The sequence below is a fragment of the Sardina pilchardus genome, chromosome 2, assembly GCF_963854185.1.
Source record: "Sardina pilchardus chromosome 2, fSarPil1.1, whole genome shotgun sequence".
Lineage (NCBI taxonomy): Eukaryota > Metazoa > Chordata > Actinopteri > Clupeiformes > Clupeidae > Sardina > Sardina pilchardus.
In genome coordinates this window covers 6,241,858-6,267,278 of record NC_084995.1, presented here as the reverse complement: position 1 = coordinate 6,267,278, position 25,421 = coordinate 6,241,858, and the positions used below count along the sequence as shown (strand labels likewise).

General features: G+C 39.9%; 1 protein-coding gene across 3 annotated transcripts in view; it reads left to right on the top strand.

Annotated features, from left to right (window-relative positions):
• The window catches only part of glmna (glomulin, FKBP associated protein a), a 61,075-nt gene that overhangs the window by 31,950 nt on the left and 3,704 nt on the right, over positions 1-25,421 (top strand). For all 3 annotated transcript variants that reach the window (XM_062517350.1, XM_062517351.1, XM_062517352.1), the window contains exons 7-14: positions 2,897-2,996; positions 3,122-3,303; positions 13,660-13,713; positions 16,266-16,296; positions 16,754-16,843; positions 17,218-17,259; positions 17,406-17,479; positions 21,645-21,729. In XM_062517350.1, coding sequence (XP_062373334.1) covers positions 2,897-2,996; positions 3,122-3,303; positions 13,660-13,713; positions 16,266-16,296; positions 16,754-16,843; positions 17,218-17,259; positions 17,406-17,479; positions 21,645-21,729 — 658 coding nt within the window. The remainder of the gene's footprint in view (positions 1-2,896; positions 2,997-3,121; positions 3,304-13,659; positions 13,714-16,265; positions 16,297-16,753; positions 16,844-17,217; positions 17,260-17,405; positions 17,480-21,644; positions 21,730-25,421) is intronic.

Here is a 25,421-nt window from a genome sequence, read left to right as displayed (position 1 = left end):
CGCCATCTGACAAACTTTGACTAAGCCAGTTAGACTTTTTGCATCTAAAAATAATTATATCAGAGACACGCGAAAAATAAACGAGCCTAGAAATTAGGCTACATGAGATTTTCCCACTGGACACACCACATCAGTATTGTGCTCGTTGCTACGATATACAGAACTCACAGTGAGTTGACATGGGGGAAAGAAGCAAACAACGTAGCCTAATCTTGATCTCGCCTTACATAGGCTACTTTCCTAATTCCTACGTAGGGCTAGTCAGACTTTTGTTAAATCTCCAGGGCCAGGTTGCACAAACACCAAAACCAAAGATTGATGATATGAACCAAATATTCTGGAACAGACGGATTTACAACATTGAACGCGATAGGTTATTAGGCCTTACGAAAAAGTACTATAGGAATCTTATAGTATTTTGGGACTAAATATTGTAGGAATCTTATAGGAATCTTATAGGAATACTAGGCTATAGTAAATTGGGACATACTACAGAAGTACTACAAGATTGCTATAGAAATACTATAGCGGCTAGAGGATATTATAGAGGTATTACAGAACAAAACAGAAGTCCGTGATGCGACTTCCACCGTTTCCTTTCCTGTTCACAACGCATGCAGTCTACATTGAAGTGAAACGTGCAGAACGTTGTCCAAAACAATACAATAACATTGTGTGTTGAGATCTAGTACAATATAGACATCTGTAGACATGAAGTGGCAACTAAAGCCATGATCAGTCATGAAAACGTTGGCGGCTGCAGCCTCATTTAGGTTTTTTAGGTTTTATTGATGCTTTGCTTAAAATAACTTCTGCCATGAACAAGTCGGGAATCGAACCAGCAATCCTTTGGATGTGAGGCCGAGGCTTTAACCAGTGGGCTACGGATCTCTATTACAATTCAGTGACAATGTGTATGTCAATGCTGTATCTCAAATTCACGTAGACGTTAGCTTAAATTGTAGAAACAATATAAGCCCATAGCCTTTTTCAGCAGACATCGCAAACATATCATACACATTCACAAAACGGAGAATATCTTTCTGCTCAGCATAGCTCTCTATCTCCCTCCCTCCGATGTAGCTAGACCCTATAAGATGCTTCTCCCTAAATGAATAAAAATGTTTTAGAAAGTAGCCACGGTAGCCTGTAAAATGCGGCCTGAAATCCTGGCTATGAGTAATTGAAACCAGACTGTTCATTGTCGGCAGACTGTTCATTTTCGGCGGCGCAAACAGATAGGCTACCTATTAAATGAATAGAAGTGAATTTGGGGAGTGAATTGACTTTTACCCATTCACTTTTAGAGCATTTTAGTTGAAAGTCAAGTTTGCTTAAGGTTTGTTCAAGAACTCTTCCACAAATCAACACAACTAAATGAACAGATAACTCGAACGTGCTGTATGTCATAATGAAACAACCACAGACTATCAACAACACGGTCTGACACGAATGATACTAGTGCAAACTGAATTTATGACCAAACGATTAGATTCGTGCACGAAGCGCCATCTAGCGATCATTTTGTGTAAGTAACAGCCTCCCAGTCTAAGGACTCAGCGGTCTTTTGACCGCCTCGCCGCGCTTTAAGTAGTTCACAACAGCACGGCGCTTCTAGTAGGTCGTCAAAGCGGTCAAATGACCGGGGCGCGGCGCTTCTAGGTATAATTATAAGCTATATGTGCTAGTCTCACGTAGCACTTGAAAACTCCTAACTTCGACTGGAACTTCACAGAGTGGGATTCAAGTGCTGCTGCATGAGAACCTTGTGCCTATCTAGCAGTGCTTCGCCTGTGATGAGGCAGAATATAGTTCCAAGTAAATATCTGCCTAGATAATAGCCTCGTTTGATTTTGCATTATGATGTGTACTCGTTTTTAACACATGGCTCCCAAGATATATTTAGAAAAAAATGTAGATGTCTCGGTCACTTTTTTTGAAGGACGTGCTGACACCCTTCATTTACAGCAACTGTGCTAAGCTAAAGCTAAAAACGCTGCTCCCAAAGCAGGACAATGCCCGGACGGATTTTAACCGTGTTTTTTTCACTGTTCTAACTCTGGGGGTGACCGAGACTGGCTTAATTTCATTTTTGGGTGGCGTATTCCTTTAAGTAGAGTTAAAGAAGATGTTGCTTTGTGTTTGTTCATTTATCTCTGACACAACCCAAACCAGGAAGTCTGTTTTCGAGATGACAACTGAGGGACTTGGGGTGTTCGCGAAGTCCAACCGTGTGGAAAGGAAATTGTTGGTGTTTTTCTCTTTTCGGTGGGGGCCATTTTGGACTGTATGCATAACTACCACTAGGGGTGCCACCCCAACATGTATCCATGGATTTTTAAAACCTTAGGCCTATACCTAACACCCTGCCAAAAATCAAAAACCTTTCCAGAAGTGCCCAATCTTCCCGAATTCGACCCTAGCTATCTGTTTTGTGTTTTGACAATACAAACGGAATAGAAAAATGGCACAGGTATTTTAATTTCCCCATCTCCACTTATGAGCACTTTAAATCAGATAACAGGTCTCATTTTGTCCTCCATTTGTAGTCAAAACAAAAATGGATAATGGGCCAGTTTTTAATTTTCCAATTTTGACACTAAAAAGTTGATTTTCATTTTCCCATTTCAAAACAGAACTCAAAAGGTTGTGAAGTATACAGACTCTCTCAGTTATTGCTTCCTTTAGCTTTTTTGAAAATAATGTTTTCATAGACAAGTCGGCCATGTAATCTGTTATCTCACCCAAAATTCAAGATTGCTTGAATGTGCAGCCACATTTCTACAGCTATTTATCCAATTCTAGTCATCGGACCATTAAACTAGTTTCCCGTATACGGTAAATCCCTTTCAGAGTATGCCTAGTTTAATAGTTTACTGTGCTGTTTTGTTTGTAGCTGCATGAAGAGTTTGAAAGAGCCTCTTCTGGGGGTACAGTTCACTGATCCTGACCAACTGGCCAAATCTTTTCTTCACGAGTTTTCAAGAGAGATCTTGGTAAGAATCATAAAAAACTGATTGGATATACCTTTTATTTTAATGATTGCATATAGGAGGACATCGCCTGTCTATTTTATTTCACAGATCTGTTTTTTTTATGTGGTGGTGGTCTTGTTCTTCAGGTCATCCTCTATGGGATTGGGGAACCTCTTCCAGAACTTTTGTGCCATAAATTGCTTAAGAAGCGTGATGTTCCTGGGTTCCTTGAAGAGGAAGTCAGATACCCTAAGGAGTCATTGGCCAACATTGCATACCTACTATTTGTGCACCACATTGGCATAGAAACATTCCCTGTTGTTCTAAGGTAAGCCATTTACTCTACTTATGTTGGATTCAGGATCTGCTGCTGATTTATTATTTTCTTAAGTATGTGTTTGTATATGTGTGATCTATGGAAATATGAAAATGTAGGCCAGTGATTTGCCAAATTAACTGACATCAGAAGCATTCAAAACACAAAACTGCTTCAGGACTAAACCCTCCTGCTTTTGTATTTTTTATGTTTCTATTAATATTATCTTGACTACCTGTGCCACTACTACTGTTATACTATATTAGATAAACATCAGATGCAGGTGTTTGTAGGAATTAGCATATGTACCTCCCATTTATACAAAGCCCTAGTGTGACACTGCATCAGATCAAATCCTAATATACAGTATGGGAATGGTGCAATGATGATCCCAACTGATAACTCAAAACCTAACCCTAATATACAGTATAGCGTTGACACTTAACACATACTGCCAGCTCTTCATGTGAGAGCACAACACAAGTTACCCTACATAAAAGTAATCACCATACGGTTTACACCGCTTTCCGTCATTACAAAATCATTTTAAGCCATAGTTTTTGGCCCTATTTGCATGTGTACCTAAAGGCTGGTGAAGCACTGCAGGGAGATGTTATTTTGCCTCGTTCCAGTGATTGGTAGAACTACATGAGCGATGGAGTCGTATGTGTATTTGTGCGTTAGGAAAAAAAATGGTGACACAGTCTTATCCACCACTCTCGTCTGTGCCACGTAACTGACCGGGAAGTTTTTTCCAAACCTTTGATCTTAGAGACCTCCTCTTGTGGGTTGCCACCACTCGCCATACACATCCTTAGTGCTGCTATCTCTGACTGACTCACCTGACCGTCGACCTGACTCTGTACACTGTAACCTACATAGGCGGACATCGGCTACCAAGGCGCCTTCACAGAGCTAAAGAGGGACTACAGATTAGGTGTCCCTAAACAACTTGCATATCTAACAGTAGTTCTGCATTGCATTAATTAATTTGCATGCAAGGTCTAATTGCACCAAATCACAATTGCTGTCTCTGTCAAAGAATAATAATGTCATGTTCAAAAGTGCTGATAAGGGAGGGGGACTTGTGAGTATGAATCGGTCCGATTACAAACAGGAGATTCTAAGACAATTGTCTGATGGTGTGTCAAATAAGAAACTGGTGAGCAATCCCACTTTATCTTATAAGCATGAAATTGATGTTATCATCAATGAAGGTTTTAATAACAAATACCTTACCTCTATCTCATTACTAAAAACCCAACCATTCCTGGCATATTATGTACTGCCTAAGGTCCATAAACCTTATGATATATCCCCAGCTGGTCGGCTCATTGTCTCTAGTAACGGCTCCTAAACCGAACCGCTATCCAAATTCATTGATGCCCACATTAGGCCTCTAGTTGAAAGCCTTCTTTCTTACCTCCGAGATACAGGACATTTAATTAAGACAATAACGAATGTCAGTGTGGACGTGGAGATTGGCCTGACGACACACAACAGCTGCACGACTAGGGTTGCAAAGGGGCGGAAAATTTCCGGTAAATTCCCGGAAACTTTCTGGAAATTTCCCATGGGAAGTTAAGCTGGGGAATTTTGGAAATATTCAAAATGGGAAACTTTTATGGAATTACAGGAAATTAGGGAATTAATGGGAATTTACGGGAATTTTGTTTTTTACTAGCAGTTTATATTAGCTAGCCAAGACTGCCGTGAACACTGACTTAACTCGACTTGTTACAAAAATGTTTAATGAATTCATTTTAATCCTCGGTTGGCCAAAAAATGCCGATATTACATTGTATGACCCCAAACCTCACAGATTGTGATTATTTTAAAAGTGCCAAGCTAAACAGACCAGTAATATAACCATATGATTATTAACCATCCCATTAGAGCTTATGCAAAATTACGTTCTTCCATTTACATGAGGACAACAGTGATGACACGCCAAGAACTGGACGACTCTGTTCGCAAACATCCCCCAGTTTCGCACCAGTTATTCCCACATGAGATAACGTTTGCAATGACGTTTTCACCGGGAAAATAAGGTTTCCTATATGTCTAGTAGCTTATGTTGATTGTTGTGTGCATGTAATTGACCTGTGTGCAGGGTAGAAATTCAACTGAATTTGCATTAAATCAGGTTGTTTTAACTAACATTATGCTGAGAGATGGGGTTTTTCCAACTACATTAAGGTCTCTGTTATATACTAACTTGCCAGATACAATATTTCCAGTTTATTCCCATTAATTCCCATTTATTCCCGTTAATTCCCGTATATTCCCGTTAATTCCCATGGGAAGTTTCCAACTTTGAAAATTCCCGGAATTTTGCAACCCTATGCACGACACAGGCTCTCCTCAAACTCGAAGCGTGGTGGATATTTTATTTAAAGCAACACCATGTAAGTTTTGCTCTCAGGGTCCCCCTACAGTTGGGAAACGGTAATTTCTTCTACTTATGTCGTAAAATCTGTCACGGTTACACCAGAAGCAAGTTAGACATGGCGTACAGTATAGGCTAGACATATTGAGGCTGCACATTAAATATTAAATTATTTGGTACTACAATACCAGTTATGTGATACATTTGTAAAACTAGGCTTTCAGCTCAGGTCTGTGCACGTTCTCGGTATTGGGATAATGTTGGTCATTGTTGGTCAATTACTTATTTTAAAAAAAAACGATTACGATATTTATATTAATCTTAGGGCTGGGCGATATATCGATATTTTAGATATATCGATATTTTAAAAAATGAGATATGGAATTAGACCATATCGTATATACCGATATAGTTCAAATTTGCGCTTTGATTGCTCCAGGCAAGCCGCTGGCCGGAGCTCTATGCGCTGCTCCCCGCACCAGCGCCCGCCTCTCCTCTTTCTGACACAGAGCGGGGTTGCACACAGCACCTAAGTTGTGTCCCTTAAGTATCAACCATAAGGCTTATGTGAGGAATTTATTTAAGGGTGTTGCACAAAATGTCTTAAATGGTATCCTTAGGCAAGGAAATTCGTTAAGTTATTTAGATTTTCATTTGCATTGAAAGGGATTTTCTGGCACGACAAATTCCAGTTCCCACGGAGATTGTTCGTTTGCTAATATGCATGCTTTTCTGAGGGTGAAATGCGGGACTGACTGTCCGAAATAATATCAAGATGTGAGCACATATTGTCTATAAAATGGTATAGCGAATAACACGACAAATCTGACTATAAACTTTGACCAGTTTGACGGGTGACGCAGCCAAACACGGCGCACCTTAGAACAGTGACGTTAATTTCACGATGTTATACTGTACATCTAATGTACCTATCAGTAGCTAATGTTAGTCATAAATAACTCAACAGGTACGTTCAACATATGCTACTAACTAGCTTGCTAATAAGTTATGCAATTAGAAAGCAATCCACCAAACACAATAGCCTAAAGCTTAATGATCTATAATCTTACCGTGATAATTTTCGGTGACATTTATCCATTCATCAAGTAAATCCTGAGACATTAATTGAAGTATACTAGCTAGCTAATTAGATATTATCCTCTGGCTGTCATCCAAAGAGCAAGACCATTTGTGCACCAAAACGTTTTTGTTACATGTTTCCCAAACCAAAGCTCATAATGGTAGGCTATCAGTTAGGACGACTTGAGCAAGCTATGTTACCACTAGGCCTAAATAAACTACATAACTTCTGATAGGCCTATTTGATTGAAGAGTAATATTAGCAGAATATTTTTTATTTTCAATTGTTAAAAGTGGTTAATTAACTACATTTATCAGCATTGACTCAGATAATAATATGGGTTTTCCTTTAGGCTGCTGCACATTTGTGCAACGGTTTGAGGGATTTCTTAAGATAATAAGGAGAAAACTCAAATACATGAGGGAAAATGTTAAGGAGAATACTTAGAGGTGTTTGTGTAACTGATCTTATGTTAAGGGGGCCTTAAATCAAATTTTAAGGGTGCTTTGTTCTAGCAGCTACTTTGCGGGAAAAATATCGGGATATATATCGTATATCGATATTCAGCCTAAATATATCGGAATATGACTTTTGGTCCATATCGCCCAGCCCTACGTAATCTAGGGTGGACATTTTTAGTGTCTTTATAACATAAAAAAACCCGATGGTCACCAGATATTGTATGCTATGGTATTCACGTCCATGGTGGCATATATTTGCACGCCCAAAATGTTAAGAGAGGCAGAGCTCTTATAATATGATGACAGAATCTTACACGTGATAACTGTTTTTCAAGATAATTGTTTGGTCAGTAGCCTATAGGGAGGGAAAGTGAAAACCAGCGCCCCAAGTGGTTGCGTTCCTATCGAAGAGCAGCTCCAATGTTAAGTCCCATAGACCGACTTTTCAAAAAAATACTACGCAGCTATACCAGCGATCTTATCCACCAAAAATATTTTTCAGTCTTCATACTGTAATAATCTACTAACTGTGAAAATATCAGACCCTATTTCGCCTTAATTAAAAAAAACGTAATTGCTCGTTTCATTTCATAAATGGACTACAACTTCAAGTGACGTGACACCCTTCCACGACGTTACTCGCCTAGCATGGTTTGTTTATTAGCCTGTTAGCTAGTTGGTTAGTTAGTAGACAATCACACTTACTGCCAGCTCTTGTGTGAGTAGGAGCACAACACAAGTTATCCCAACATAAAGGTAATTACCACGCGGTTTACATCGCTCTCTGTTATTACAAAAATATGTAAAGCCAGTTAAAGGAGTCCTAGAATTCAAAACCACATTCACCTTGTTCCTGTTGAATTTAGGCTGCGAGCAGTGTCCAAAGGACAACACCAAAGACTTTACCGCGTCCCCCGCCTGCTTTCGTATGCAAATTGGGAAATAGAAACAGCCGTGTTGAAATGCTCCAATCTGAACAGAGCTCAGATAACACGTAATAGGCGCCCATCCCCCTTTAGATACACCCCCTCTCATTTGCATACCTTCGATTAATAATTCTTGTTAAACTGCTCTTACGATGCTAGTATCTAGATATGTGGTCTATGGCAGAGACGTTGTAATGCTAGCGTTATTACTAGGGCTGGGACTCGATTAAAAAAATTAATCTAATTAATTAGAGGCTTTGTAATTAATTAATCGAAATTAATCGCATTTTAATTGTATATAAATATATGACCTGAGAACAGTGAGAAGTATTTTTTTTTCACATGGATTTTTAGTATAGCCTTCTATTGGATAATGACTGAATACATAGGCCTAAGCTTAAGCAACAAAAATATTGTTTATTAATAAGTCCAACAGACCAGTGCAATTTTTGCCATAAAGTGTAGCAATACCATATTTAGAAATAGTGCATTTTCAGAAATTCATGTAGCCTATAGATAGGTAGACCTTCTGTAAACTATAATACTGTGGTATCCTGTTAATTGTGTCACCTGTTACCTTGAGTTGAGTTCATGAAATTGTTGTGTCCCTTTAAGGGGAACTGGGGGGCGGAGTTTACGTGTGTGCGTGTGTGCTTGTATGAGGTTCTGAGTGTGAAGTTTCTTTTAGGTCTATGAAAGTTGGACATGGAATTAGGTGCGGTGGATTACTGTTATAAGCGTGAGTTGTGGCTGTAACAGCAACTCGGTTGCTATTTGTTTAATAAATAAAGCTCAGAGGTTTCCCTCAAGTGTCTAGAGTATCACAATACTTTGTCCACGCTAGCAGCTAGCTGCTTTATGTTTTGCACTGAGGTGATACCTGCGGTGATACGTCCTTGTTGCATAGGTTGCACACAACCATGCTCTTATCTACGCTTCCATCCGTTCGTTTTTTGTTTCCCATCCACGGGGCCAACCAATGCGGTCACATCAGCTTCTTTGTTCATGTTCACTGTGCCACTGTGGTTTGTTTTGTCTGAACCGAACTCATGCGCGTTACTTGGTGCTCCAGTATAATCGGTCCGTCTGAAACTCATCCAGTGAGAAACGTTCCGCGGTGCAAAAATAAATAGGCATACGATTAAAATGCGTCAATTTTTTTTAACGCATTAATGTTTGTGTAATTAATTAATCGTGATTAACGCGCTAAAGTCCCGGCCCTAGTTATTACAGCTAACTTTGGAGAGTTACTATACTAAGAAATGTACTGATAAAACTTACCAATCTAACACATTCATTCTGTTGGGGAATCTGCTGCACTTCATCTTCGTCAGAACCTTCTTCTGACTCGGTTTATACATGTACGGCTGTATTCCTTATTTAAATCCATTGTTGATAGCTTTATCAAAGACTTTGGCTTTATTTACCAGCAGTAAACGTAGTTTCACTTTGCTCTAGCTTCAGACCGGTGGATTGAGCCAATCAACTTGCAGGACATATCGGCCAATAGACCAATCAGCGCGCATCTCATTTGCATATTCATGAACTTGCTGAGTGGGCGGGAAAAACAAACTGTTTCATTGCAAGGCTTATTTATGACCTTGTACTAGGCGATCTAGCAGTGCTCCTGGGGCGTTTTCAGCCCCACAAATTTACATATGACATTATTTAGGCTCAAAGATCAGTTTGTAATGGTCAAAAAATGCGTTCTATGACTCCTTTAAGCAAATTGCCGTTTTGATCAGTTGGAGATGAAGCGCCCAAACTGGTGACGTCAAATGCTACTGTAGCTAGTACTGTAGTTCCTTATCACCATGTTACAAACAAACTCAAAACAATTAAACTGATCCTAAAAAATAAAGTATGACCACTAGAAGCAATAGAGCTGACATAAATGAATAGCATATTGAAGGCATTTAACTAAGTTCCCATCATGGGCCGAGATATATTTTTTCTAAAAGAAAATCCCATCCCCTCCCGCTAGCCTCTAGGAACGCAACCACTAGATGGCGATGAGATTACTTTCCCTCCCTATAGGCGGTAGATTTACACGTTGACCTATAACTAGTACACATGACATAACCAGCTCCCGTGCAGTTTGGTTGGCAGCATGATGACACTAGACTAGATGACAGCTAGGATACACGTGCTTTTGTTGATAAGCCGATTTCTGCAGGAGGAGTTTTCAGGTCTTGGGCAAACTCGGACTGCCTGCGTTGCGCATGAAATGTATAGCTATTCCAGGTAGCCTAGCCTATAGCATACATTTCAGCATATCATCATATGAATATAATTTCATGGGTTTTATTAACGCCAAAAGATCACGTAGCTCATGTTTATAAGGCATCAACTGTCTATTCAACGCTCGCACAGAATTTGAGGAAGTGGTGGGGGAAGTGTACCCTATGCCGTAAAGCAGTCGAATTTTGTAGTTCTTTTTGGGCACGGATGCGCACCTGAAATCCAAAGTTCCATAGTGCCAGTAAAAGCGATACAGACACAGTCAGGCTATGGCAGGCGTGTCATTCAACCGATTGTAAATCAATGTACCATCACAAGGGTCTTGGAAATATATTATGAAGGTTGAAAAACTCCATGGTGTTGCTTTAAAGACTCTACAGCCCAATGGCTTAAACGATGAATTAGTGGGCTTGATTCAAAGGTTTTCGGTCCCATTGAAATGAATGGGGGAATATATATATTTTTTGCAGCATTGTTTTTTGCATTGTTGACATAATTAGCATTTTTAGCATAACTGCTAGAAGTCAATAGCTAAGTTAGCTGATTAACCTGGTTAGCATTGTTAGCATAGTTAGCATTTTCAATGTAACTGTTAAAAATCATGAAATGAATGACTTAATGTTCAGGCATTGACATCACTGCCCCCTGGTGAGCAAGCCCACTCTTGCAGCTCCTCCTCTAGTTCTAGTTTGACCTGAGATGTTTTCTTTAAACTGCATATGCTGTATATACAGTGGGTGTTACATTCAATTGGCCGGTTTCGCGCGAGCTTCTCACGCGTGAATCATGCATATTTTATTTATTTTTCTCAAGTGAAGCTGCAATGACCCAAACAACCACCAGGTGGCACTTGTGAGTAGGGTTAGAAATGTCGGCATTTAGTATTAGCCTATAATCAAACAATCCAAATGTGAATTAAATCCCGAAGCAAGCTGAACATCTTTTCTGCTTTGAATATAGCAAAGAATTTAAAAAAAGAAAGAAAAGAAACGCTTCAGTAGAGCTCTAGAAGCCCAAGTTTGGACTTTGTCGTTAGAAAACAATTTAATTTGAATTATGGACTGCCTTTGAATGAAGTTTGAACCTGTTAAGAAACACACGTTTGCACACGTTAATGTCAGTTATAAGCTGTTAGCTAATTAGCTGGTTTCATTCTCATTGAGCTCAATGCAATTCAAACCAGCTAATTAGTTAACAGCTAATAACTGACATAAAGCATGCCAAACTCTTATTATGATGAAGGGTATTGTGTTGATATGGGGTTGTTTTCATTCCAAAGGCCAAGGGGACTTTATCAGGGTGCATAGTGTCCTGGATCCTTTAAAAATAAAATAAAAATCCTCTATGGGAATTTAACATGGGTGTTCCAATACTTATGTACCTGTATTTTAAGGAAAACATGTATTTATTTACAATACATTATTGATTCACAAAGAAAATTGATATCCTTAAAGGTTGAATATTTCCTCATTGTTTCAGGCATTAAGATAAATTTCCAAAAGATGACTTTATATTTAACTTTAAGCATGTGTTCCAATACTTTTGGAGGACACTTGTATAACATTGTATATTGGGGCCGCATAGGGGTGTCTGGCAGGCCCTTTGCAGCAAGTAATTTGTCTGGCATGGTGATTTTTGGTTTCGGTGGGATGTGCTTTTTCATTTCAAGGTGGTTTCATGTGGTACCTCCTTCGTTTGATCTAAGCCATATCTGAGGGGCCCTTTTTTGGTGTCTGCCGGGCCCTTTGCAGCAAGTCATTTGTCTGGCATGGTGATTTTTTAGTTCAGTGGATGTGCTTTTTCATTTCAAGGTGGTTTCATGTGGTCTGTTTGAAGTGATACTCTCAACATTTAATCTATGTCAATTGTATAACATTGTATATTGGGGCCGCATTTGAGGGGTGTCTGGCAGGCCCTTTGCAGCAGACAGTGTGTCTGGCATGCTGATGGTTGTACTTTGTGGATGTGCACAATTGGTTCAGAAATTGTTTGAAGTGGTACTCTCAACATTTAATCTATGTCAATTGTATAATATTGTATAGTGGGGCCGCATTTGAGGGGTGTCTGGCAGGCCCTTTGCAGCAAGTAATTTGTCTGGCATGGTGATTTTTGGGTTCGGTGGGATGTGCTTTTTCATTTCAAGGTGGTTTCATGTGGTACCTCCTTCGTTTGATCGAAGCCATATCTGAGGGGCCCTTTTTTGGTGTCTGCCGGGCCCTTCGCAGCAGATAATTTGTCTGGCAGGGGCCATTCAGTACTCTGTGTGACCTGCCTGTTCATATGAGATTGGTTTGAAATGGTACTTTTGAATGTTTGATCGAACACATTTTTTCAGCCCTCTTTGAGGCCCCCAGGGGCCAAACGCAGCAGTGGGGCTCCGGCAGACATCCATATCTTCATAGGAAAGGTCATCTCCTGGATGCCCCTGTGCTCAAACGTTGGTACTCTTTTCGTTTGATCAAAAGGCTCTGGGCTGCCGGACTATAACTGCAGTTTGAGAAATTAGTTGAAATGTGTCTGGGAAAAGTAGTTCTACAAACAACACAGTTCTAGCGAATAAAACATCACCGGAAACGAACACAACGCAAGTGGCAACAGTGGAATAAGCGGGATAATGGGACTTCATGCCGTTCGGTTATACAAAGTTAATGCACTTTTCTAGATGGAACGCCCCTCTGCTTCGCGTCAGGCCGTATTACCATCTAGAACGTGCATTAACTTTGTGTAACCGAACGGCGTGTCGTCTATTATCCCTTACATAAATTGGTGTTATTCCTATTTATAATTAGTGTTTTCTCAGAAGATTGCATTATGGTCGTTCTAAATTGCACTGCAACCCAGAGCTCACAGAAGCCGAACATGGATCTCTCACGTCGCGGTCTGTATTGCTATCTACTGAGCTGTCCACGATGTTTGCTACTGTGAGTGATAGACTTATACTTCATAGGCCTTAACGTCACGTTCATGAAATTTGTACTGCCACCTTGTGGAGATAAGTTGTAATACATTTCACGCAGCTGCGTGAATCAGGCAACGCGTGAATGAAACGGCCATCACAATGTAACACCCACTGTATACTGACTTGTTAACACAATTATGGTGACTAGGCTTTTGAATGTTTATGAATATTTCATGTCTGCATTTGCATAGTCTCCAACAACCATTTACCAGTTGCCTTAAATGTATGTGATTAAATTATGTAATCTCAGTGAATTCAGTTTATCATAAAACGCTTGAACATTTCTTTGAACGAATTCTTTTTTGCTTTAGCCCAGTTTTCATTCTACAGTGTAACATGGAATATGTCGAGCTCCTGCTTTGTAGGTATGTCTGATACAATTCCTATTTTTTGTCAAACAGCCATAATATGTCCATGTCTTGGTCTTTCTCCACCCACTCCACTTAACACTTAAACTTGGTATACAACCCCTGGCATAAATTATGGAATCACCAGTCTTGGAGGATGTTCATTCAGTTGTTTAATTTTTTAGAAAAAAGCCAGATCACAGACATGACACAAAACTAAGTTCATTTCAAATGGCAACTTTCTGGCTTTAGAAAACATTAAAGGAAATCAAGAAAAAAATGTATTAATCAGTAACAGTTGCTTGTTTTAGGCCAACCAGAGGGGGAAAAATATGGAATCACTCATTTCCAAGGCAAAAATTCATGAAAAACAAACTGACAAAAGAACACGTCAACGCACCAATAGTACTTTGTTGCACCTTTGTTGGAGCCTTGGGATGCACCATTTTCTTCAACTTCTACCACAGGTTTTCAATTGGATTTAGATCCAGACTATTTGCAGGCCATGACATTGACCTTATGTGTCTTTCTTCAAGGAATTCAACATTTTGCTCTATGACAAAATGCATTATCATCTTGAAAAATGATGTCATCATCCCCAAACATCCTTTCAATTGATGGGATAAGAAAAGTGTCCTGCAATCAGTGAAAGTTGGAGCCAGATTGATGAAGAGTACTGTTTGTCACTCATTTAAGAGTCATTGCATGAGAAAACCAGGCAGAGGTGGGAAGATGGGGGTCGGCCAAATCGGCTCATACTTTGTATATGTGATAAGTATGTGGAACTATGAACAGCCATATACTTAAAACCCTCCAGCTGTTTTTTGTTATGGAGTTCTGGGACCCCTCTCAGAGACCCTCAAAAATCCAACAATTCATGGCTGAAAATGACTGAAATTGCCATTTCTACCCTGATTATCCTGATAAAGATATGCACATAAGCTTTATATTTCCATAGAGTCTAGGTAGCACAGTTTTAAAGACCAAAAGGTGCACCGAGGGGTTATCTACACCACTGAAAGCAGAATTTTCCTCCCTCTAAATTTTGGTCATTTTTAAGAAGCATTATCTCGTATTCGCAGTGGCTTTGGTGGATGGTTTTACTGTTGCTGGAGAAAAGAACATCTACTGATTCAAAAACAATTGTCGTCTAATTGGGCCACACATAATGGCCCAATTGCCAGGAGGGTCTTTAGCAGGATATTTCGTGTTTTGGCCTATGATAAACCATATTCAGATCGCCATCACATGGCCATACCATGGCATTACATCACAAACAGATGTAATGCCAGATGTTTGCGATGTAATGGCATGGTATGGCCACTCGTGGCGATCTGAATAGTCTAGTTTCAAATGTATGACAACCAAGAACAACAATGCATGCAGAGGTCTGCACTCTTTGAGTGCTTTTCTAGTTAATTAAAGCTTTCTTTAACAATTTGTCATACAGTGACACAAAAATTGACCATAAATTACCCTATAGTGAGATATTATTACCTGGTTTATTATACTCCAAAACCCGAAAAAACCCCGTAAAGACCCTCCTGGCACGGCGCACATTATGTGTGGCCCAATTAGACGACAATTGTTTTTGAATCAGAAGATGTTCCTCTGTCCAGCAACAGTAAAACCATCCACCAAAGCCACTGCGAATGTGAGATAATGCCTCCTAAAAATGACCAATTTTAGAGGGATGAAAATTCTGCTTTCAGTGGTGCAGATAACCCCCTAGTGCACCTTTTGGTCTTTAAAACTATTCTACCTAAGCTCTATGGAAACATAAAGCTCATGTTCATATCTTTATCAGGATAATCAGGGTAGAAATGGCAATTTCAGTCATTTTCAGCCATGAATTGTTGGATTTTTGAGGTTCTCTGAGAGGGGCCCCAGAACTCCACAACAAAAAAGAGTTTGAGGGTTTTAAGTATATGGCTGTTCATAGTTCCACATACTTATCACATATACAAAGTATGAGCCGATTTGGCCGACCCCCATCTTCCTACCTCCTGCTGGTTTTGCCTGTTTTTTTCGTGCAATGACTCTTAAGTCCATGCCTCAGAGACTGCAAGGCATGATAAAAGCCAAAGGTGGTGCAACAAAGTACTAGTGGTGCGTTGAAGTGTTCTTTTGTCAGTTTGTTTTTCAAGATTCCATAATGTTTGCCTTGGAATTGAGTGATTCCATATTTTTTTCCCCTCTGGTTCGTCTAAAAAACAAGCAACTGTTTCTGATTAATTATTTTTTTTCTTGATGGGCCTACCCTGCTCCATGTTTGTTGGTTTGTTTATCTGCCAATATTGTTTTCCTTTCCCGGTTCCTGTAAGCGCGGCAGCAGTCGGCAACATAGGCCTACTTTTACCAGTCTGTGAGCAGCAGACTTTTACAGTATAAAATAAATAATATAAACTGCTTTAATGCACAATTTAAAAAAATATCACCGTTTATTGATTGATGGTTAACGTGATTATAACGTGTTAACTTGCCCAGCCCTAATTTGAAGTGATGTTGTGTTCCAGTGACATTGCTATTAAATAGTATGCCAGTGTGATAACTTTTAGTTCTTTCAACAGAACAGAGGAATCTCATCTTCAGAGAGGGCTGGTAAGCTTATTATACAGTATTTCGCTGTGCTCTCTCCATTTCCCGACATTGCTTAACTATTTGCTGCCACAGCAAAGAAAAAAAGAAATATGTATACAGTTGTGGTCATAAGTTTACATACACATGCTAAAGTTGACTAAAAAGAGGCCTTAATGAATGCCTTAATTAAAAAATGCTCTTCCTTAAAGTTCAGAGGCCATAAGTATACATACCCCTATGTTAAATTTCCATAGAGGCAGGCAGATTTTTATTTTTAAAGGTCAGTTATTTCATGGATACTGGATCGTCCCAATGGATGAATTAAGTATGATGACGTCAGAATACAGTGAGCTGCTGGTCTCCACAGATTAGCAGATTGATAGTTTATGTACCTTCTTGTTGCACTGATTGTGTTAGAGTGTTATATCCCATGATCAATTTTGAAGCCTGAAATGTCTCACGTTTGTTCCTCCTCAAGGATTTGTATGAAAAAAGTCTGATCAGAGTAGAGGACAACAGTTTGTCAGTGGAGCTTTTGGAGCTGAAAACCTTTGTCAGTGTTCCACAGGTAAAAAAACAAAAAAAACACACACATACACACACTCTTACAGGCTCCCTCTACTAGCACGACCCCAGGCAGTTGGGTTGGCCCCTTGAGCCGTGGATCTGCCCAAGGTTTCTTCCTGGACAAAGGAGTTTTTCCTTGCCCCTGTTGCTCCTGGGTGTCCCTTGGTGCTCCCCAACCCCTCTTTTTTATAGTATCTATCTATTTCTTTTTCTTTTTAATTTATTTCTGTAGTTGAATGGACACTTGAGCACAAGGAATCTCAATACTTATACTTATTTATGAGTACATGACAATAAACTTTGAACTTTGAACTTGCTGTTTGCTGTCTCATTACTACTATAATGTCTTAAATAAAATGTGGTGCTTTCTTTTAGAATTTGGTGAAAGTTATGACGCAGTGTCCGGTCCACCGTTTGGTAAGTAAGATGTGTGTGTGATGTGTGCCTGTTCTTGTGAGTTGAAAATATAATATGAAAATGTGTATGGGTCAATTTTTACGTTTGGTCATGTTAACTTCAGTGTGACTGATCTTATGACATACATTGAGCATCTCTTCTTACAGAGAAGTAAAGGACTGTCTGTGTTCCAGTTGAGCATCAACAAATTTAACATTGAGGCCAAATACAAGTTTCTTAGGTAAGCACACTAAATTTCCTTTGGAATTAAAATAGTCCCACATCATCACATACCCTTCACCATACCTAGAGATTGGCATGGTTTTATTTCAGTTATCCTATTAGCTGGTTTGATTTGCATTGAGCTCAATGAGCATCAAACAGGCTAACAGGCTAACTGAAATAAATCAATGCCAATCCCTAGGGATGGCGAAGGGTTTGTGGTGATGTGGGGCAATTTTGATTCCTATAGACAGCTGCTTAAAAGTGTTCAATCTAAGTTTTGTCTTTTACTGTCCCATCAGGATGTGTCCAAACTTTGAAAAAATTAAAATATCACAAAAATGTGTGGCCAAAATGATCACGTGGGTCAGGTTGCTGATAGCAAAATCATATCATATCAAATCAGATATTGGACCGTTGGTGGCATGCCAATTGTGGTCCGCTATTGGACCACCATCTCTTTAAATTTAACTTGTCATAAATATTAATAAAAGACATGACATGTTATTGAAATGAAGCATGAAGTATTCATGCTTTGCACTTGACATCACAACTGCTGACTGGCGGGCAAGAACATCATTCATTCTCCATCATTTTAAATTAAGGAATGAGCCCCCAGAGGCCGTGGGTTATACTGTATAATCGAACAGCTAAGGGGCATTGTTAGGCACGACGCGAAGCGTCTCGAGTGGCTTATTGCTTTTCTAAAACGGTTTCTACGTCGATCTAGCAAGATTTCACGGAAAATGTAACGATGTATTCATAGATAATCATTCTTCCGCCAAGAAATATATTCCCTCCATATGAATGGTTGCCATGCAACAACGAGACGCAGCCACTCTAACTTTTGTGGTAGTTTTGTGGTAGCGCATTACTATAGAACGAAATGCGGTCAAGGTGTGAGGTTATCGTTATATATACAACAGCATCAAACGCGATTCAGCCTATCACAATCAAGGACCGGAACTATCCGTTTTGGAATGTTCATTTACAAACATGCAAATGTTAGCCTTTTTGACAATGTCAACCTCACAATTCTTGTCAGAATGTGAGTCTGAAATTAATCCATTCAGCTGTGATTATGGGGCGTGTTTCAACCGATTCAGGGCGGCGGGGATGGCTCTGCACTCATTGGATAGACCTAACCAAACAGAGCAACGAAATAGCCAATAACGTAGGCCTGGTCTTGCGCTGTCAGTATCTATTTTGTACAACACCTGATAGCGAAATCTAAGACTACGAAATATGTAGCTGGGTAGGCTATTTGGAAAACATTTCCCCTCCTTCGTTTTTAAAAATAATTCCTTCAAACTGCATGTACAAACATGCAATGAACAGCTGGGGAAGGGTGTCGTTAACCCAATGAGCAAACATTTCAAACAAACGGGAACAACATCACGCAAACATGCTGTTTTGCCTAGGTGAAAGTTTTCCCACATTATCCACGTTGGTCTAAGTGTTCAGAAATAGTTGTGTGAATCTGTGATAAAACCTCCGTTTTCATGTAAGCTAAACGAAAGGCCAAACTGCATGGAAAATATATGCATTCATAGCCATAGTGTTTCTGTTGCAATCAAAATTAACCTAAGCGTGAATGTCACTGTTGTTCATCTGTCCATCATCGCGTAAAGCCCGCCCTGACAATTTAATTGGTCCGCACAGATCTGTACGGCGCATAGATAGATAGATAGATACTTTATTGATCCCCAAGGGGAAACTCAAGAGGCATAGTGCAAGCCCAACGGAGAAATGCCAGACCGAACTTCCCGTTGGAAAAGGCAGGGCTAAAGTTCGACTGCACCCAGGCTAATCCATGGTAGTCACGTGACTGCAAAGTATGAATAACTGACTGCAGGAACAATAATAGGCACCACTCTTAAGTGGCCAATTAAAAACTAAAATCTCAAGGACAGTTCTGTTAACAACAACTAAAGCAGACATACACAGACAGGACATCATGTAGGCTATTTGATTTGGGCCATAGGCTGCAGATAGTTTAAATTGTAGAGGCGTACTTTACAGACATTTTAAACTGTTTCTATCATTTCCATTTTGCAAACACTACAGTAAAAGGCACATAATCTTTATTTTTTATATCTTCTGTCTCCCCTATTGAGTTCAATCCAGAGATTCCCTATTGTCCACTGATAAAAGTTAATGTTTTCTTTTAAAACCAATCATCACCATTTCCCACTGTTGCTTATGGTTTTGGCAATGTTGATAAGATACAGTCACCCGTAGCCTAATGCACAAAGGCCTTTTGTTCTTATTAGGACTGCACACTTTGGGGAAAATATTTAATTGTGATGGCGATTTGCTTTTTGAATGTCAATCAATTGATTCAGTTCAATATATCAAATGTCGCTTTAATTTGTGCCACTCCTGATTGGTGAGCACGAGAGGCACAAGAAGCACAGGACCCCCGACTGACTCTGAAGCGCACCAATCAGAATTTTCCCCTTGCGCACTACGCTCACCCACCAACCAGAAGTGGCACAGTGAAGGAGGATGACATGAATATACCATATGTTCCGGACAATAAGTCGCACTTTTTTTCATAGTCTGGCTGGCCCTGCGACTTATAGTCAGGTGCGACTTAAATATGAAATGTAACATGTTTTTGAATAATTCCAAAATGAAAGAGGAGTAAACATTGCTGTCTACAGCTGTCTACCAGTGATGCGCGGGCTGATCCAAATCGAGCGGGCGACCGCGGTCACCCGCGGTTATGGGTCAAGAAAAAATATTTTTAATGATATGCGGGTCATGTTTGGTCGGGTCGGTAAAAAAAATATGCCGTTATTTTTTTGTCATTTATATCGTACATAATTGTCTTTAGAAGAGAAAGACATAAGTTGCAGCATTCCACTGAATCGCGATTCTATCCCCCACATTTTGTCATGAACATGTAGAAGTGCACTTGTTGTTTCTGCGTAGACAGACCCTCGGCTACACTTGACATGCAGTTGTGTTCTGTTCTCAGAGCATATGCTTTCTCTGTCTATGATCTGCAGCTTTTTTCTCGAACTGCGGAGCAATGACGCACTCAATCGGGCTCCATGGGTTTTGGTTTTTGTTTTGGTCCATTGATGAAGACGTTAATAAAGAGTTTCTTAATAATATTCTATGCCTGCATTTCATGCTTGGGAGAGCTTCAAGGCATTCATGTGAGGAACGGCTGAAACAGAATTTGTATTGGAAAATCCAGGCTAATTATGTTCAATGTTGAGTCAAATAGCCACATTTTTGGATGAATGCTGACACGGAACAAAAAAAAGGTAGACTAAATGCATGTTTCACAAATTCTGAGCAATTATAGGCTATATATAATTAGGCAATATATATTATTGTTTTACATGCATATGAGATACCAATTTTACGTAGCTCAATGACGCTACGACTAAGTTAGACTACTTTTTACAATAAGCGGGTCGGGAAGCGGGTCGGGTCTATTTTTTGCGGTCGGGTTAGTTGTAAACGGCGGGGCGGGGCGGATCGTTCAGACACGTACCCGCGCATCACTGCTGTCTACAACTACAGATGGGCGGCCATTCACGCCTTCTCACCATTAATATTAATCTTTTTAGCCTCTGTGTCTAGTCAGCCTACAGCCTCTGTCTGTTCTTGGTCTTGGATTTTGTGAATAGATTTCTGAATAAATACGACTTATAGTCAGGTGCGACTTATATATGGCATTTTCCTCTTCATGAGGCATTCTTTGGCTGGTGCGACTTATACTCCGGTGCGACTTATACTCCGGAAAGTACGGTAATAGTAGTAGTAGTAGTAGTAGTAGCAGCTGTATAGTGGGGACAGCATCAAACAGGGTCAGGGGGCCTTCATGTACCGTACAAAGGCTTGCACCTCATGCTATTCATCCTGGAGTGAATTCTATGAATAAAGAATTGTGAAAAGGTTGAGTGGGAACATTTTCCAAAATGTGCTTGTTCCATGTGGAATTACCTATTGGGTCATGATAAAAATTGCAATGGTATTTCCGAGGAAAGAAACTGACTTTACAAAAGTATCTCAAGGAATTATAAACAACAATTGAAGTGTATGACATGGCATGTTTATGAAAACTGTATTTAGAGCCCAGATTTCCCCCTTTGAGATCTCAGCTTGTACAGCATATTGTGCATATCTATACTCCTGCATGATTTTTATAACTACTTCCTCTGCAGATGCATGTTTAAGACAAGTCACCACTCTGGAGTAGAAGGTGTAATCACCAAGAACATAAAAAATCTGGTGGACTTCTCCTTAAAGGTAGGACGAAAAGAAACATTTTAAATACTTCTTTGTATGGTCACCAGAACTGTAATTATTCATGTACACGTGCATCTCAAAACATTATTATAATATATATATGCAATATTGTGTACATTTATTTATACATACACTATATTGCCAAAAGTATTCGCTCACCTGCCTTGACTCACATATGAACGTCGGTCACATCCCATCCTTAATCCATAGGGTTTATGATGACGTCAGTCCACCCTTTGCAGCTATAACAGCTTCTAGTCTTCTGGGAATACTTTTCACAAGGTTTAGGAGTGTATTTATGAGATTTTATTCTTTCAGAGGCGCATTTTTTGAGGTCACACACTGATGTTGGACAAGGTGACTAGCTCTCAGGATCCGTTCTAATTCATCCCAAAGGTGTTCTATTGGGTTGAGGTCAGGACTCTGTGCAGGCCAGTCAAGTTCATCCACACCAAACTCTGTCACCCATGCCTTTATGGACATTGCTTTGTGCACTGGTGCACAGTCATGTTGGAACAGAAAGGGGCCATTCCCGAGCTGGGCTTGGTCCCTTAGTTCCAGTGAAAGGAACTCTGAATGCTTCAGCATTAAGCAAGAGATTTTGGACAATTCCATGCTCCCAACTTTGTTGGAAGTTTGGGGATGGCCACTTCCTGTTCCAACAAGACCCTTAAAGGCAAGGATGACAGAGTTTGGTGTGGATTAACTTGACTGGCCTGCACAGAGTCCTGACCTCAACCCAATAGAACACCTTTGGGATGAATTAGAGTGGATCCTGACCAACATCAGTGTGTGACCTCACAAATGCGCTTCTGAAAGAATGGTCAAAAATTCCCATAAACACACTCCTAAACATTGTGGAAAGCCTTCCCAGCAGAGTTGAAGCTATTATAGCTGCAAAGAGTGAACCGATGTCATATTGAACCCTATGGATTAAGGATGGGATGTGACTGAAGTTTATATGTGAGTCAAGACAGGTGAGCGAATACTTTTGGCAATATAATGTGTAATATATATATATTATTTATTTAAAAAACGGAAAAGTTAATATATTCCTATTGCAATTGAATAGGAGGTCGAAGTGTCATGAGGTGGGGCTGTTTTTCATCTTATGGTAATAAGTATTTTGTATTCTTCAACACTCTGTGAAAGACCTCCGATGCGCACTGATAGCTATAGTTATGGGGCCGTAACTCAGGAGGATATAATTGAGCCTAAGAAATAGAATGTCCCGCAAAGGGCATATACCCTGACTTGACGTTTCATAGCGCTCAATCTAGCTCACGTTCAGAATGATAAATTTGAAATGTTGCGTGGGAATGAGTATATGCTGTTGTGTGGTCGTGTCTTAAACGAGGGCCTTTTTTTTACCCGTGTTGCCTTTTAGCTTGTGGCTTAAGTCCTAGATGAAGATGTTGAAGTTGGTGCGTTGGTGCGATCATTCCCCCTCCCCCACACTCGTCTAACCAGTTCACTTAGATATCACCTGCGCCATTGAGGACGACTGCCCCCCCCCCCCCCCCCCTCTCGACAGACACTTGGTCTGACTGAGCCCGACACCAATTATGTAAATGTGAAAATGTGTTTGTGAATTCTGAACCACAAATTCACATAGAAGTTAACTTAAAATTTAGAAAAAAATGTAGCTCTTATCAGCAGACATCGCAAACATAAAACAAATGTGCAAAACTGAGAACATCTTTCATTTTTTATATATATATTTTTTTGGAGCAATGTATGCCTTTTATTGATGGGATCCGGAAAGGATCATGGAGTGGGAATTGAACCCGGGTCGCCGGCATGCGGTGCAGGTGCCCCAACCAGTAGCGCCACAGCTGGGGTCTTTAAATTCAATTGCGCCTATGCCGCCTTAGTATGCTTTGGTTTGCAGAGTAATCCTCATGAAAATGTAGGCTATATGCCTACTTTCGCGGGGGGGCAGAGACATTTTTCAAAGTTAATTCCTAGGCCCTCTACGAAATACAGTAGCCTACAAAGCTTAAATCTTTTAATCGTAGTTCCGTAGGCTATTCGAATTTGCGCAGCGGAGGACAGTGAAAATAAATATTGGTCATTTATTTATTCGTACCATGCCTACCAGTGCATGGCTTTGAATATTTTAACAGTTGCCAACAAATATAAGGGATTCAGTGAGTCAAGTTTGTTTGATATTCACGGCATGCACTTGAAACGCCGATCAAAAGTTCTGACATGTTAAACTGACGTTAGTCATTAATTCACCACATGGTAAAATGCTTTTGTAGCTTGACGCACGGTAGCCTACGGTAGCCTACAGTAGCCTATGCCTATCTCTGAATCAACATGAACATGCATACCTAGATCTATATAAGTTGCTAGAAATGTATTTTGCGGAGCTAGGCCTACTAGTCGATGGTTACAATGAATCACCCTCACTGCCCTATCGCATATAGCTGATCATCCATTATTACAATGTTCTCCGTGCATGTACGGTTATAAGTAAAGTGTCAAGCGTAGGCATGTATTAAAGAGATTTCTGTTATTTTCAATTGTCAAAAGTGGTGGGGACAAAATCTGTGATAACAAAAAGCTCTGGGTACATGTACAGTCATGGTTGAAATTGTTGGCACCCATGCTAAAGTTGACTAAAAAGAGGAATATAAAATCATCTTTTGGAAATTGATTTATATGGCTTAAGTAACACAATTAGGAAAAATCCAACCTTTAAGGACACCAATTTCCTTTGTGAATGAATAATGTATCATAAATAAATAAATGTTCTTTCCAAAATACTGGGGTCAAACATATTGGCACCCCTATGTAACCATACTATGCATCCTGATAAAGTTCCCTTGGTCTTTAGAACTAAAATTAGGCGCGTTTCCTTTAGTGAGTTCGGGGTAAAACCGAGGGGGCGGGAACTTTTACAGGAACCTGCTTTCACGCAGTCCTCTCAGTCCTTTGCATTTCCATTACAATTGGAGGACCCTGGTCGAGCTCGCCAGCCTCTGGAAGTTACAGGACACTGCTTCACGATTGTGGCACTAATAGATTAACTAAAATTGCATAGCAGCTGCAGCAATATCACACTGATACACCTTTGCTAAGTCTTTATTATCTTTTACTTACGTGCAGAAACAGTAACTTAAATATTCTTACTCCGTAATTACTCCGTAAGAATATTTAGAGGCGAAAAACAAACATTTTTGAATCAGCTTAGCCTATTTTACGCATATGCACTAATGTAGCACGTAAGCTCACGCATAGCCTAATTTATTTTAAGCATAGAGCTAGCGCATTAGTGTCTGTTGCCTGGTGGACTAGTGGCTATCTTACCATATGATAAGGCTTAGGCTACGTGTTGACACTTTTCAAGAATAGGCAAAGCTATAGCTATAGCTTCTAATGAAGAAAAATGCTGAAACAGCACAGGACGGGAGTGCCTCTAGCCTCGGCCTCGCTTCGACTCTCACAACATGAATTTCTGTCAATTAAACCACGCTATTGTCTTAGCAATACAGATTTATTGTGTAGCCTCATGAAAGCCTATTGTGATGTCCAAGTCCCATGTTACGGGTTCTTCTTCCGAACGTCCTGAAAATCAAGTTCCAGTTCCGATAGTGGAAACGCGTCTATTGACCCACATCATCACACACCCTTCACCATACCTAGAGATAGGCATGGTGTTTTGTTCAGTTAGCCTATTAGCTTGT